This window comes from Camelus ferus, chromosome 11, assembly GCF_009834535.1.
Source record: "Camelus ferus isolate YT-003-E chromosome 11, BCGSAC_Cfer_1.0, whole genome shotgun sequence".
Classification (NCBI taxonomy): domain Eukaryota; kingdom Metazoa; phylum Chordata; class Mammalia; order Artiodactyla; family Camelidae; genus Camelus; species Camelus ferus.
In genome coordinates this window covers 33760651-33776121 of record NC_045706.1, presented here as the reverse complement: position 1 = coordinate 33776121, position 15471 = coordinate 33760651, and the positions used below count along the sequence as shown (strand labels likewise).

Genomic DNA, 15471 nt, shown 5'->3' with positions numbered 1-15471 from the left:
AATATTCTTTTTCCTCTACCCCACCTTAGGTTCATCGGCTGAGGCCTTACAAATTAGACTGGGGAAAAAAAGCACATTAAAAAGAGAAAAACAAACAGAAGTTCATTAACATGTGCATCATGCACACACATGGGAGGACCCCGTGATGAGTAACTCAAAGGGGTGGTTAGAACTTGGGCTTACATAGCATCCTAACAAAGAAGTGATACATTTTTAGAGAAGTGATAGGTAAAGGCAAAGAACTCTGAGTTTCCAAATGGCAAATTGTACGAAGGCAAATATACGGGGGAAATTAATGGAAGATAAGAGCTAGTTAAAAAGGCTTGTTATGTATATTTTTCTGTTAGTGTCTTCGGGCTGATTAGAGCCTAGAGTTTCTCAGATGACTAACTTTGTCCTTCCTGGTAGAGAGGGGAGGGGAGACATTTTTCTAGGCAGGTGGGAGAGGGCAGAGAGCTTTTCTTATATCTGCTTCTTCTCAACTGCCTTCAGCTCACAATAATCCTACGCCAAGGTGTTGTACTTGGGGGTGGCATACTCTGCTCCTCTTTAGTGTGCAAAGCAGACATTTTCCCTAAACCTCACGCAGTTTACAATCCAGTGAGACAGACCGACAATAAAACAAATACACAGTCAATTAAAGGTCGGCTTTCTCCATGAAGATGTTTGAAATTTAATTCACTGTCAAGTTCTTTCAAGCAGTTTCTCTTGTTCTATGCCATTTTGTTTGAAGAACTATTTCTTCAGTCATTTGCTGACGTTGATTTAGTTAGATCAGGAAGTATGAAAAGGATGCTAAATGATCAGAGAGATACCATCTGTAACAATCACCTTTGATTATGACATTGTATTAAAAGGTAATGTACAACAAATAATATTTTTAAAAGGAAAAATAAGGAAATAACATGATTGCTTTTCATTCTTGTATGTTTGCGTGGAGGATATATTAATTTCCTATTGTGGGTCTAATAAATTACCACAACCTTGGTGGCTTAAAACTACACGAATTTATTATCTTCATGGTTCTAGAGGCTTGAAGTCTGAAATAGGTTTCATTAGCCTGAAATTAAGGTGTTGGTGCAGTCCAAATCCCTCCCAGGGTCTTTAGGGGACAATCATTTTGGTAACTTTGCCAGGTTCTGGCTGCCTCTATTTCTTGGCGGGGACCCCTAATCTACAGAGAATACAAGTCCCCAAAGAATTCACAGAAATATTGGGCAAGGCTTTGGATTTATACTGAAATTCTATAGGAATTTAAATAAGCAAAATTTTTATCATTGAGGGGCAGGTTTCTGAGTTACACAGAGGCAATCTTCCCAATTCCCTTGTCACTAAAACAAGAGACATACCAGATTAACAAAAACATAACTTAAAGTGCCTGTGTTTGGGGAGGAGGCTGTATGGTGCAAAACAAGTCTAACCACTGCCAACTCCCCCAAGTCAGAAATATTAAAAGTATATAACTGTTGGATAATTGGCCGATTAGGCAATTCTTCCAAGGTATTATTATACATCACTTGCACTCAGAAAGCAGAGCTCATTAATGCAAAATAAATCTCAGGATTATATACTGTGTTTATGTGAGGTGTATCTGACAATCTCCAGAAATCACATTTACTTAGTGTGTTTTATAACCTACTACCATCTCTCTCTCCCATCCTTCCCAACTCTGGAAGAGATCTTTGCACTTCCTGGAGTTCAGTAAAACTAAAATGTGGAACAACCCAGATGAGATTGCAGAGAAAAATAACAAGCAGCAAACCCAGGAAAACAGATGCTCTTTGGTATTGAAATGCTACTGCCAAACTTACACATGAATTCTCTCCAGGCATTACCAAGAGGGCTCTTTACATTGACAGCTGAATTTCAGGAGCTTGTTACTATCATTTACATGACTGACAGAACCTCAGCTGGTGTCCTTATTTAGAGTACCCCCAGGTGCCCAGAGAGTGACTCTCATGTACCCTAAGTTAGGCCAGGCCATAGTTCCTGCCATTCACTACCATTACAAGTGCCCCAGCCCAGGTCTCTGCTATCTACACATCACCACAGGGTCCACCTCCTTGGGGATTATCCTGACCACCAATGTCTCCATTGTCATGATGCTGCCAGAGCTGGAAATGAATTGGGACTAACAGCCTCTACCCTACAGCCTGCCCCAGCTTGAACTGCCCACTCTCAGTCTGTGTCCACATTTCTGTATCTTGCCCCTAGCCAGACCAAATGTGATCCAGTCACCTTCACTCTGGAGTCCCATGCTGAAGGCACCAGGCCTCCTCTGACATTTCCCTGGATATCAGTTCTTTCACCCAGGCTCCTCCTGAACTCTAGTACCATCCATCTCTGACTTCCCTAGATCTGTATTCAACTTCTTTCCTACCTAAAGTCCACCTCCTGTCTCCTACAGGCTATGCTGTGCAGACTAGTTCAAATAAATTCAGTATATACATGAAGGTATTACTTACAGGATTCTCAACTGTGGGTAAGAAGTAAGGGGTAGAAGGAAGAGGAGGATTCTGTCCCTTGAGGCCAAAAAAAAAAAAAAAAGGTTGAATTTGTCAACATTTGGAGAGAATCTCGTTTGTCATAACTGCAGGGTGCTACTGACATCTAGTGGATATACGCAAGGTTGCCGCTTAAACTTTCTAAAATGTACTAGACAGCTTTCCACAGTCCAAATGTCAATAGCGGTCAAGAAACTGGCTTATATCTATTCCTCAGAACAGATATTACTTGAGTTTCCATTGCCTAAGCATATTTTTAATCAGTTTCTATGTATCATTTTCTATTTCTCTTTTTCTCTAGCTGCTGTTTTACATGTTGGTAAGAATAAATCCAAAGGACAATTCACTACTAATTTTCCCAAGAATCCACCCAATCCAACAGTCTATGAAAAAATGACTTATATTCAAGTAATTTCAGCATGTTCAACACCTACTCAACAATCAGATCTTTGTTTCTTTTCAATCCTGAAAATGTATATTCCTTTAAAATTTTTACAGATGGTTTTTGTCACTCTGAATCAGAATTCCTAAACAATGTTAAGCAGATAAGCAGGATTTTTTTTCCCTTTGATTTTTATCATTGATTGTTCAGTTGCTGTCCATTTAAACATTAATGAACAAAGACTATCTCCTGGCCCAGATGTAGCTAAAAGAAAGGGAAGGAAGTAAGTTGGAACAAGAAAGAAAAAAACATGACCAACGCACTAGAAATTTTTTCAAACATTGGAGCACTATTAAATTTTTCTGCATCCATGGAAAAGAAGAAATTCTGGGCTTATTTTTCTACCTTCATATAAACCGTTCAGTACTTTTTCTAAAATGTGGCTTCCTCCTTAAACATTACAATAGCCAACAGGCCCGCCACATCTGCATCGCCTTTACGACTTCATTTCTTATGACTTTTCCTCTGCTTTTTCCACTCCAACTGCATCTGTGTATGCTAAGTATGCTGCCACCACCAGGCCTTTGCACTTACTGTTTCCCCTGCCTGGAATGCTCTTTCCTAGCCCCATATCCACAGTGCTTACTCCTTCAGCCCCTTCAGATCTTTGCTCAATCGCCACTTTCTCCCTGAAACCTTCCCTCACCAACATCTTTATAATAGCAAATCACCCTGCACTCCAACTATCTCTCTGCTTTTTCTCCACAGCACTGTCTGACATCTCAAGTTTTATTTGTTCTTTATCGCCCACACTAGATGTTAACTCCAAACAAATAAGAGAGTAATAAAATCACAAATGCACAACTCACTACAGCTCTGTACCTATACTATTAACCAAAGTGAATGTGCTTCTGGGGGAACAGGAACTGACTTTACCTACAAGTCCCTTTTTCTGGCAAAACTGAATGATAAACCAGTCAGCGTTTTTTAAACTAATGGCCACACAATAAAAAAACAAACAAACAAAACTGTACATTGCTGTCCATTCATTTAACAGGCAAAGTCACTAGGATGGTGAAAAGTGATAACCGGTGTCTCTTCAGCTTTTTGATGATGAGCACTTTTTCTCAAAGTTTGAGAATTTAGTCTCTCTGCATAACCAGGGACAAAATGCAGAAGACTGTGAGGAGGTAGGGCCTGTCCCTTGTCTGTTTTATTCATCGTTACATTGGTAGGGCCTTGAACAACGTCTCGCTCTCAGCAGTTTTTAATAAAACTTGTTGAGTGAATGATTGAACTCGACGGGGACCAAAATTTTAGTGTATGGGCATTTGACATTTTCTGCTTAGACTCCTAATACCCACCCCATCTTTATTGGGATCTTATTACAGGAAGCACGGTTGGCGAGGGCACTTTCATATAATTGTGCATGGGAGTGTACACAGCTCTCTGCAAAGCTATTTGGCAATAGCTATCAATTTTCAATGTGTATACATTCTGAACCCCAAATTTCTCTAGATTTACTCATTGGAAATTATGGCACAAGCGCACAGCATTGCATCTGTGTTTGTTGAATCCAGACTTCAACTTAGGATGTAGAAGGCTGGAAAGAGCATCACTGCCACCCAATAAAAATAACGCTGAACAATCTCCTGTCATCTTAGTTAAAATGTAAATCAACAGCAACAACCAAAAAAAGTTAATGGAGAGGTACGGGGACTCGGCGAAGGAAGTGCGGGTGGAGACTTAAGTCCCGAGGCCCAGCTACAAATTCCACCCTGAACGACCCCCGCGGGGTGCAAACCTCTTGCCGTGGCTCCTCAGCCCGCCGGCCGGGGCTCACTCAACTCTTCCAGAAGTTTCTGTTTGCTGAAGCTGGACTCCGCCTAGTCAGAGATCAGATTCACTTTCCAGTTTCCTTTTCCCGCGGAGGCCCTGCCTTTAACAAAGACGACCGCCCGCGCGCGGCCGTAGCGCTGCGGACCCCGCTCCCGCGCGCACGCGCAGACGCACGCGCGCTGTCGCTCAGCCGCGCAGGAGCCCGGTGCTGAGGAGAAAGCCTGAGGGGACCCGCGCTTCGCAGGACGGCCCGCAGAGCCCAGCCATCATGAGGTAAGGGCTTCTCCTCCCCAGCTCCCTGTGGCCTTTGTTTCAGACCCGCGTATCTCCGCTGTTCCGTTTCCTCCGCGGCGCTGCGGCCCTTGAAGGGGCCGAGCTCCTGGAGCCCGGCCGCCTGGCCGCCCGGCGTCCGCGTTGGAGGACGCTCCCTGGGAGCCGCGCCCGGGTGCGGGGTGGCCGGAGGCGGGTCTGTCGAGGAGGGAGGCCGAGGGGACCCTTCCGGTGGGTCCCGATCCTCCCGGGCGTCGAAGGTCGGGACTGTCGGGCCGGCAGGCCGGGCGACGCGCCCCGCGGGCCTGTCACCTCCCTGGGGCTCCTGGGTCCGCCGCCCCCGGGGTCGGTGCGGGCAGCCGCTGCGTGGCCGGATCTCCGCAGCCGCAGCCCCCGCGTCACACACGCCTGCTCCTGCCATTTTGCCTTTCTCATGCCTGGGTCTGGTCTCGTCCCTTCCTTTGTACGTGGACAGATTGTTCTGGTTCCGCCCCATCCGCCGTGTTAGGAGCCTTCTTTCTCTGTCTCCCTTACTGGTTTGGGAGCGGGGGGGGGGGGGCTTGGCTCCCCTATTTTATCTGCCCCCCGCCCGGCACGTGGTTAGCGAACTGTCCGCATTTAGGAAGTTAGAGTAGGGGGGTTCGGATCTTGGGCTCCTGAAGCCCATAAGGCCCTTTGTTCTAAATCCTGATTCTGACCACCTACTACTAGTTGGATGACCCAAAGCAAAGTTGCTTAAACTCGGTGAGTCTGTTTCTTATCCGTAAAAATTGATGGCATCTATCTCTTAGGACTGTGGAAAGGGTTCTTTGACTGCCTAGCACATAACATTTGCAAACGTTCACTATCCTAAGTTTAAAAAAAAAAAACGTTAATGCCTCACTTCTAACATTTGTGGGAAGGGAGGGAGGTGGGAGGTCTCAGAAAGAGAAGAAACAAGGAGGAAGAGGCAGGTGCTCTGTATGTGGATGCAGGATGGGCTGAAAAAGGGGTGGACCCTATTGGCCAATAACTGTCTCCCAAGGACAATGAAAGACTGCTCCTTCTTGGCAAAAAAATAATAATTAAGTAAAATTACCTAGAGATAAATGTCTCTGCAGACACAAAAGCCTCTCTCTTTCAGCTTCCTAGAGACAATGTGTAAAAAGTAAAACTTCTCATAGTGTCTAGTTGTGCATAAATTCCACAGGGTGTGTGCAAGCACTTTGAGATCTCCCAACCACATTCGTGATGCCTGAGGCAGCCCTCCCTCCTCACTGCTCTAGGGCAGAGGCAGATGTTCATTTTACTCCACAGAGGAGCAGAGGGCTGGTAAGCCGGTCTTGTTCACGGGTGTAGTGGATCTGGGTAGGCTGTTAAGGGCATTGCATGTCTTGCCTGTGGTTTTGGTGCATTTACACAAAAGGGAACAGCTGCCAAGAGACAGTCATCCCATGTTTCCCAGTCAGCAACATAGAAAACAGTCCAAAACTTAATTTCAAAATCCTAAACATGGAGCCAGAGAGAGAGCATGCCAAAAACAAATAGGATAGGGAAGACTGAAGTGGGAGAAAATTTAGAGCCATTAGCAGGATGGGAAGAACTAGCAGGAATTCCCTCATCCAAAATTCAGGTGCTTTTTTTAATGCTAGGCCTATGCCTCTGGGCTGGAAATGCCAGAAGCTACCAGTACGGAAGGGCATTCATTCATTCATTCATTCATTCACTTAACACATATTTATTATTGAGCTTCTATTAAATGCCTGAAATAATAGATTCTGGGCACACAGAGGTGAAAAAATAAAAGCAGAACGAAGTCACTGTCGTCATTTAAATGGGGGAAATAGACAACCAATAGTTAAATGAGTATATAATCAACATAACTGAGAAATTGATAAGAGCTATAAGGAAAATAAAATAATGTAATGGGCTAAGAGAGTGACCTAGAATAGAGGGGGTTATTTTAGATAACTGCCACAGGTGGCTTCTTGAGTGGGGAATATTTGAGCTGAGTTAAAGGAAAGAGCTAGTCATACAAAGTTTTAGGAGCAGAGCATTCCAAGTAGAGTAAAAACAGCAGGTGTAAAACTCTTTGAACTCGATATATTCAAGATAGGAAGAAGGTCAGTATGTCTAAAACACAGTGAATGAGGAGGAGAGTACGATGAGAGAAGGCTGGATGAGTAGACAAGTCCAGCTCCTTCAGGGACTTGTAAGACGTGGCAAAGGCTAGCATACAATCTAAGGGTATTGGGAAGCTATCGGGAGATTTTAAACCAGGGGACTGATGTAATCTGGTTTTTATTTTCAAAAGTTTACTAATACTGTATGGGACAAAAAGTGGAAACAGGGAGACCAGATTTTTGCCCAAGCTCAAAGGAAAGGTAATAGTGGTTTAGATCAGGAAAATAGCAGTGAAAATGGAGAAAAGTGGATGGATTTGAGATACATTTGGGTTGTAGAATTAACAGGACTTCATACTGGATTGGATGCGGGGTTGAGTGAAGGAAAGGAGATTACGCCTAGGTTATTTGACTTGTGGAACTAAGAGATACCAAACAAGCTGGGGGAGACTGGGGGGTGGGAGGGGGACAGGCTTAAGGAACCCAGATTTCTGTATTGGATATATTTATTTGAGATGCCAGCTGAACTTACAATTGAAGTTGTAAACTAAAAATTAGGTTAAGTCTGGAATTCAGGGGAGAGATCAGAGACAGAGGAAATACCTTGGAAGATTATCAGCATATACATCAGAAAGTCTTTCACTGGATTATGGGGAAAGGTATTTTGATTCCCTTATATTAATAATGATGATAATTGTATGTTTGATAACTAAGATTTTTGCCCTTCCTTTCTAATACATTTTTTACCCAGCTCTTTTGTTATTTGAAAGAATCATTAATCCTTAAATAAATAAATCTCTCTGCTGCTCTGCAGCATGTCCTAGTGAAAAGGAGCTCCATCTCAAAACAGTGTAGAATCCTGTGACTTTAGATTGAGGGCTCATATTTGAAACCATTGTTTTCTTAACCTGAGACCTTTAAATATGTGGCATGTCTTTTCCAATGGGCAGTCACACAGACCTCTTACCTGCTCTTTAAGCTGTCCTAAAATCCCTTCATATTTTCCTTTTAGGGCCTTCCCAGGCAAAGTGATTTTTATGTAATTAGGTATATCCTATTTTTATTTTAAAGCAAACTGTTCTGAAAAAAAAAAAAAACCCTCCCATTTTTATGTTAAAGAGTTAGTATAGTATTACAGTTGAAAGGCATAGCTTTTGTTTGAGTCAGGCAGAACTAGGTTTGAATCTATGCTCAACCACTTTATAGCACGGTAACCCTGGGCATGTAATTTAATCCATAAAACTGTGAAAATAATAACAGGTTGTTCTAAAAAGTAAATGTAATTTGTATAAAGTGCTTGGCACACTGCCTGGCATGTAGTAAACTATCAGTGAATGGTAGCCTTAGCTTTTCGTGGGCTGGATTTGGTTTGGTTTGGTTTGGTTTTTTGAGTTCTCATCTGATTCTAGATAGTATATTATTGAAATGTAACATTAATACTAATGAGCTGAATCTGTAGTTGTTTTCTTAAACATATCCTTGTTTGTCCTTTAGTTTAGCTCTTCACCTTGAAAAAAATAGCAAAAACTTCAAGTTAAAGGAGAGATCTAACTTGTTGTTCTTGAGGCTTCTTTATCCACTAAACTCTGTAGGCCTAGTGTCTCCAACTGTCCCATCCCATACAGTAACCACTAGTCATATGTGACTATTTAAATGAATTAAAAGTAAATAAAGTATAAAATTCAGTTCCTTGGTTATACTAGCCACATTTCAAGTGATCAGTGGCCATGTGTGGCTAGTGTCTACCGGGTCTCCTGGTTTACCTGCTCCCCTACTGATTATTCTTTCTTGGCCTCGTTTCGTGGTCTTTCTACCCTACTTGACCTGAAATACCTGTTTTTTACCTCTCTGTCTGTACTCACTCCTTAGGTAATTTCATTTTAGATCTCATGGTTCTAAAATTCATTTGCATGCTGATGACTCTCAATTTTATGTCCTTAGTTTTAACTTCATTCCTCATCTCCAGAATTTTCTTCATTAATATCCAACTTCATACTTGACATCTTCACCTGAGTGTCTAATAGATATCTCAGAATTAACATTTACCCACTTAGTTCCCAAGATCAAAAGCATAGGCATCATCCTTGATTCCCTCTTTCCCTCATGGCCCTCCCCGTAACCCAATCCATCAGAAAGACCCGTCAGGTCTGCCTTTGAAATATAACCATCCTATCCTCACCAAACCTCTGCTACAACCTGAGTGTAAGCTTGCATCATCTTTCTCTAGATTCCTCTGAAGGAATTCTGGATTGCTACTGACAGCTGCTGCCTTCATATCTCTGTCAGGGAGATTTGCTCTGGCCTTGCTCTTTAAATTTATAAACTACTTCCCAGACCCCCACTAGCCTCTCATTTCCCTGCTTACTTTTCCTCCTTAGCACTTGTTATAATCTCACATACTCTGTTTTTTCATGTTTTTTGATCCTTTTTGGCATATCCTAGAGTCCAGCCATGTTAGAATGTAAGCTACATGAAGTCAGGATTTTTTTTCCCTTTTTGTTCACTACTGTATTCCCAACACTTAGAACAGTGCTCTGCATATAGTAGGTTCTCAATAAATATTTTAAAAATAAATAGCTTTCCCACCAATTCTGTTCCCTCTCTTGACCTCCTATCATCTATTCTCTACAGATCAGCCAGAGGGATTTTTTAAACCAAGATCTAACATTACCATTTCCCTCCTTAAAAAATCTTCCTCTAGTAGTTTTCCATTGCACTTAGAGTAAAATTTATATTCCTTACCATGGCCTACCAAACTGCATCATCTGTCCCCGCCTACTGCTGTGCCTCGTCTCCCGCTACTCCCCTTTTTATTTACTATGCTTCTGCCACACTTTCCTTGCTTCTGTTCCCTGGGAACACTCCAACTTTGCCTTTGTCAGGGCCTCTGTACTCGCTGGCCCCTCAGCCCAAATCAGCATTACTGACATACTGACATTTCAGCCTCAGCATTATTGACATTTGGGGCTGGATGATTCTTTTTGTTGGTATATTTAGTAGCATCCCTGGCCTTGACCTAGTAGATGCCAGGAGCATTTCTCCAGCAGTGACAACCAAAATTGTCTCCAGACATTACCAGATGTCCCCTGTGGGGCAAAATCACCCTGGTTGAGAAGCACTGGCTTAGAGCATTCTGCCCTCTGATCTTTTATGACAGCCTTCTTTTCATTGTTGAATGAATTCAACTGCCCCTTTGTACAAGGGCTATTCCTTAACATTCATAACTAAAGGACCCCACCCCAATCACCTCCATCACTTAATCCCATTTTTTTTATTTATTTTTATTTTTTTATTTTTTTAACACTTACTACTATCTGGAATTATGTTGTCCATTGATTTACCTACATGTTTATTTTCTGTCAGCTCCTTTTGTTCCATCCTCTCCTATATTAGAATTACCATGAAGAAAGTCCTTTTTCTATCTTGCTCAGTATTATATTCACTACAGGTAGCATATGACCTCACATGTATGACATGAGATGATCCATAAATGTTTATTGATAGAAATATTTCTATAGTCCCCATAAACATATATATATATATATACATATATACACACACACACACACACACACATACATATGTACAGGCATACATAGAAGGGGTGGGTCCTGTGTGCAGCAGAAAGGGAAATAGACACACATTGTACACTGTACATCCCCGAATTAGAGCATTTCCCTCTTTGAGAGAAGCCTTAAGTAATTTTTTCTGTAAATTTTTTCTGCGACATTGAGACCCTTAATTATTCCCAACAGTAGATTTAGAAAGTCTTTTCTGACTACCTCACCACTACCATCCATGAAACAAACAAAACTAGATATATTAGTCAGCATTTTGTCAGTTGTAGACAGTAGAAACCCGATTAAAACTAGCTTAAGCAAAAAGAGAGGGAGAGATTATTTCCTTAAGAAAATAGGAGTCCAGAGATGGACAAGGTGTTCCAGGCAATACCTGGATCCTGGTGTTTAGTCAATATCTCAAGCAATCTGTCTTTCTTCCTAAGCTCTGCTTTCCTCTTTGTTTGATTCTTTCTCAGGCAAGCTCTCCTCAAAAGTCTGGAAAGATAGTCACCAGCAACTCCAGGTTATATCCTACCAAGCTTAAAATTTTTAGAAGGAAGAGAGCTACTTCCAGCAAAGCCCCACTTCAGCAAAATTATATTTTAATTGAATTCTCTTTGACTAAAGATCACTGGGACCAGGGAATGGCTGGAATATTGTGTGCCTTCCTACACACTGGAGGAAAGGGTAGAGAGCCTGTCTCAAATCACATGGACTGAGAGTAGGGGCAGATGTTGTTCCACCAAGTGAAAGCCACAGATGTCCACAACACTGGACTATCTGCCCTTCCCAAGTCACTTCCATGGAACTTTATTGGAATGCTGAGTTGTAACTGTTTACTTATAAGATGTATATAAGCAGGGCTGTGTCTTGTTCACAGTTACATCCCCAGGGTTATTCTGAAGATCTGGCACATAAGAGCCTCCCAATAGTGAATAAATATTTCCTGTCCCTTCCTTCCTCCTTCATCTTCCTAGTTTTAGAGACAGTGTTTCCAATGGGCCCTATCAAGGTTGCACTGTGTCTGGCACAAAGGGAGTTGAACAAGTATTTGTGAAGTGTTAAGGGCATTGAGAAGTTAATGATAGGTGTTAGCCTTTATTTTTGCCCACAACTCTAAAGGTCAGAAGGATGTGACACTTAAATCAAAACCTACTAAGCTTCCTTTTACCTCTTCCCCATTTTCTCTAAATCTTTGTTGTTCTCTTTACGTGTATATCAAATGTATACTTCTCATCTCTCGGTATATTTGTTCCTGTCTGATCTGTGTTTTTTTTCTCTGTGGGGTTTCTTTCTCTGCAAAAATTATATATTCATGTGGCTTCTCTGTCTCCTGTACTACTACTTCTTATTTCTCACCTCTTTCCTTTTACTACTCACAATACAGAAATGATTTTTTATGTTATTTATTAACTGTGAGCACATCTATTATAGTAAATTTTCAAGGCTAGTAAATAAAATATTTTAAATTCCTCTCTATAAAAACAGGTGGTCCTTGTGGATTAGTGACTGCCAAAAGGAAATAGATACCCTGTAACATAGAAAATGCTGTCATCTTCCCAGAATTAGCTTTGGAACAAATAATGTGATTTTAATGAAATATTTCTAGGACATAAATGTATGCAGAGGAAACTAGTATAAAATTATAGTAGCCTAGTACTTAAACTGTTATATCAAATAGATAAAATTGCTTATTAAAGAAGAACTCTAAGGTTTAAAAATTTATTATTTCCTTTATTTCTTCAAAAATTAAAAAAGGATTTTATCTTTGACAGTGAAATTCCTAAGGACTCCTTGAAGGCCATTCTGTTGGAGTTAGAATGTCACTTTACATGGAATTTACTTAAGGAAGACATCGATCTGTTTGATGTGGAAGATACAATTGGGCAACAGCTTGAATTTCTTACCACAAAATCCAGACTCACTCTTTATAACCTATTGGCCTATGTGAAACACCTAAAGGGCCAAAATAAAGATGCCTTAGAGTGCTTGAAACAGGCAGAAGAAATAATACAGCGAGAGCACTCAGACAAAGTAGAAGTACGAAGTCTGGTCACCTGGGGAAACTACGCCTGGGTGTATTATCACATGGACCAGCTTAAAGAAGCTCAGAATTATATAGACAAAGTAGGGAATGTCTGTAAGAAATTGTCCAGTCCTTCTAACTACAAGTTGGAGTGTCCAGAGATTGACTGTGAGAAAGGGTGGGCACTCTTGAAATTTGGAGGAAAGTATTACCAAAAGGCTAAAGCAGCTTTTGAGAAGGCTCTGGAAGCGGAACCAGACAATCCAGAATTTAACATTGGCTATGCCATCACGGTGTATCGGCTGGATGACTCTGACAGAGAAGGGTCTATAAAGAGCTTTTCTCTGGGCCCCCTGAGGAAAGCTGTTACCCTGAATCCAGATAATTCCTACATTAAGGTTTTTCTGGCACTGAAGCTTCAAGATGTACATGCAGAAGCTGAAGGGGAAAAGTACATTGAAGAAATCCTGGGCCAAATAGCATCCCAGCCTTATGTCCTTCGTTATGCAGCCAAATTCTACAGGAGAAAAAATTCCTGGGACAAAGCTCTTGAACTTTTGAAAAAGGCCTTGGAGGCAACACCAACCTCTTCTTTCCTGCATCACCAAATGGGACTTTGCTATAGGGCACAAATGATCCAAATCAAGAAGGCCACTCGCAACAGACCTAAAGGAAAGGATAAACTGAAAGTTGACGAGCTGATTACATCTGCTATATTTCATTTCAAATCAGCTGTGGAGCGAGACTCTATGTTTGCATTTGCCTACACAGACCTGGCCAACATGTATGCTGAGGGAGGCCAGTACAGCAATGCTGAAGACATTTTTCAGAAAGCTCTTCGTCTGGAGAACATAACTGATGACCACAAACATCAAATCCACTACCACTATGGCCGCTTTCAGGAATTTCATCGTAAATCAGAAAATACTGCCATCCACCATTATTTAGAAGCCTTAAAGGTCAAAGACAGGTCATCGCTGCGTACCAAACTGACAAGTGCTCTGAAGAAACTGGCTACCAAGAGGCTTGGTCACAATGCTTCAGATGTGCAGAGTTTAAGTGCCCTAGGGTTTGTTTACAAGCTGGAGGGAGAAAAGAGGCAAGCTGCTGAGTACTACGAGAGGGCCCAAAAGATAGATCCAGAAAATGCAGAATTTCTTACTGCTCTCTGTGAGCTTCGACTTTCCATTTAAATACTTACTCTAGGATATTAGATCTAAGCTTCTGTCTCCATTTTGGGTTCTTATATTTTTGTTTATTGTTTTAATCCATTGTTCATTATAGAGCTAACTTTTATTGAATTTTTTTGGGGTACCACGCATCATGCTACATGCTTTATATACATTATGATGAATCTTTTGCTGTTTTTTTTAAATTAAACTATAGTAATCCATTGAGAAACAGCAAAATTTCAGCTGTTGTAACTTTTAAAAATCATATGGTCATTGTGACTTTGTAATCTATCTCTGCTATTTATAATAATTTTCTGATGAAATTTTGTCAAATTTTCCACGTTACTTATGCTGTGAGTATAATTCTGCATAAGCCTTCGATACCTAAGTCAGGAACACTCTTTCAGGAGTGTAAAATTATATTAGTTAAGCTCTTAACTACGTAGCTTGCAAAAGATGGAAACTTCTAGTTACAGATGTTCTGACTTTGATGCAGATATTTAACCATCAACCTGATAGTTACCTAAAGAATGCTTTTTGTTGGAAGAAAAAAACATAATAAAAAGCTTGTCATCCTTGATGACTTCAATAAAAGGAGAAAAAACTAGAACATGAGAGAAAAATTTCCTCAAATGTAGAACTTTAGGGACCCATGAAAAATCCAAAGTATTATCTCCCAAAATGTTCATTAAGTAGCTAGAAGTAGTGATGAGGGAAAAAAATGAATAATGGAAAATAATTAGTCTCAAGTTTTGCTAGTTCTTTTAACTAGAATAAACATAAACTGAATCTGGATTGAATTGATTTTATTCCTTCCAATTAAAATTGCAGTATTTTAGGTTAAAATTATTGAGGTAAGAAGCAGACTAATTGAGAAATTGGGAGAAATTATAAACCAATGGGTAAAGCGGATGCCTCTAACCTACATCCTTAGATTACCAAGATTTCAGTGATTTAGTTTTGGGTCTGCCCATAATTTATGGCCTTTGGTTAACTGTTTTAATATTCCAAAGTTACCTCTGTGAAGTTTTTCCTTTTGTCTGAAGTTTTCAGATTGGTATGTTTTCCTATAGATCCTCTAGGAATACTTAAGCCCTGTTTCCAGTTTTAATACCCACCTTGAAGGATCTCTGCTTAAGGGCTTTTATCCCAGAGGACTTTTTAAATCGGGATGTTGCTAGAAGTGGATTCTTCAGTGTTGTTTCTTTGATTATAGACTACACAATTGTATTTACCACCACAGTATTAGTGGAAGAATGTGCCATATGATTTAATTCTCCTTTACCTCCAATGTAGTTCTTAAAACTACTGTGTATATGCATATTTTTTTTACTTTTTGTTACTGTTTTTTATTTTTTAAAATTTCTATTATGGTTTTGATTTTTATAAAAATAATTTCTCATTGTAAAATCTCAAACAATACAGAACTATATGAATTTAAAAGTAAGAGTGCTCCCCTCACTGTACCCCAGTTCCATACACCCTACCAAGGTAAACTGTTGACAGTTTGCTATGTATCCTTTCAGATATTTTTTTCTATGCATATTCAAACATAAATACTGCAGTGTATCTCATGAATTAAATTTTTAAATGTTTGTTTTATTTATATCCCTGCT

At 40.5% G+C, this 15471-nt stretch overlaps 1 protein-coding gene and 1 long non-coding RNA gene across 2 annotated transcripts in view; one reads left to right on the top strand and one right to left on the bottom strand.

The window, feature by feature from the left end:
- The window catches only part of LOC116667138, a 72685-nt gene extending 67873 nt beyond the window's left edge, over positions 1-4812 (bottom strand). Inside the window, exon 1 of the long non-coding RNA XR_004323905.1 lies at positions 4691-4812. This is a non-coding gene — a long non-coding RNA (uncharacterized LOC116667138). The remainder of the gene's footprint in view (positions 1-4690) is intronic.
- A 35-nt stretch (positions 4813-4847) lies between these two features.
- LOC102519251 (interferon-induced protein with tetratricopeptide repeats 5) lies at positions 4848-15463 on the top strand. Its single transcript, XM_014562023.2, has 2 exons — positions 4848-4998; positions 12433-15463. Exons 1-2 carry the CDS (start codon positions 4994-4996, stop codon positions 13874-13876), a joined length of 1449 nt encoding a protein of 482 aa, XP_014417509.2. The 5' UTR covers positions 4848-4993; the 3' UTR covers positions 13877-15463.
- The last annotated feature ends 8 nt before the right edge of the window (positions 15464-15471 follow it).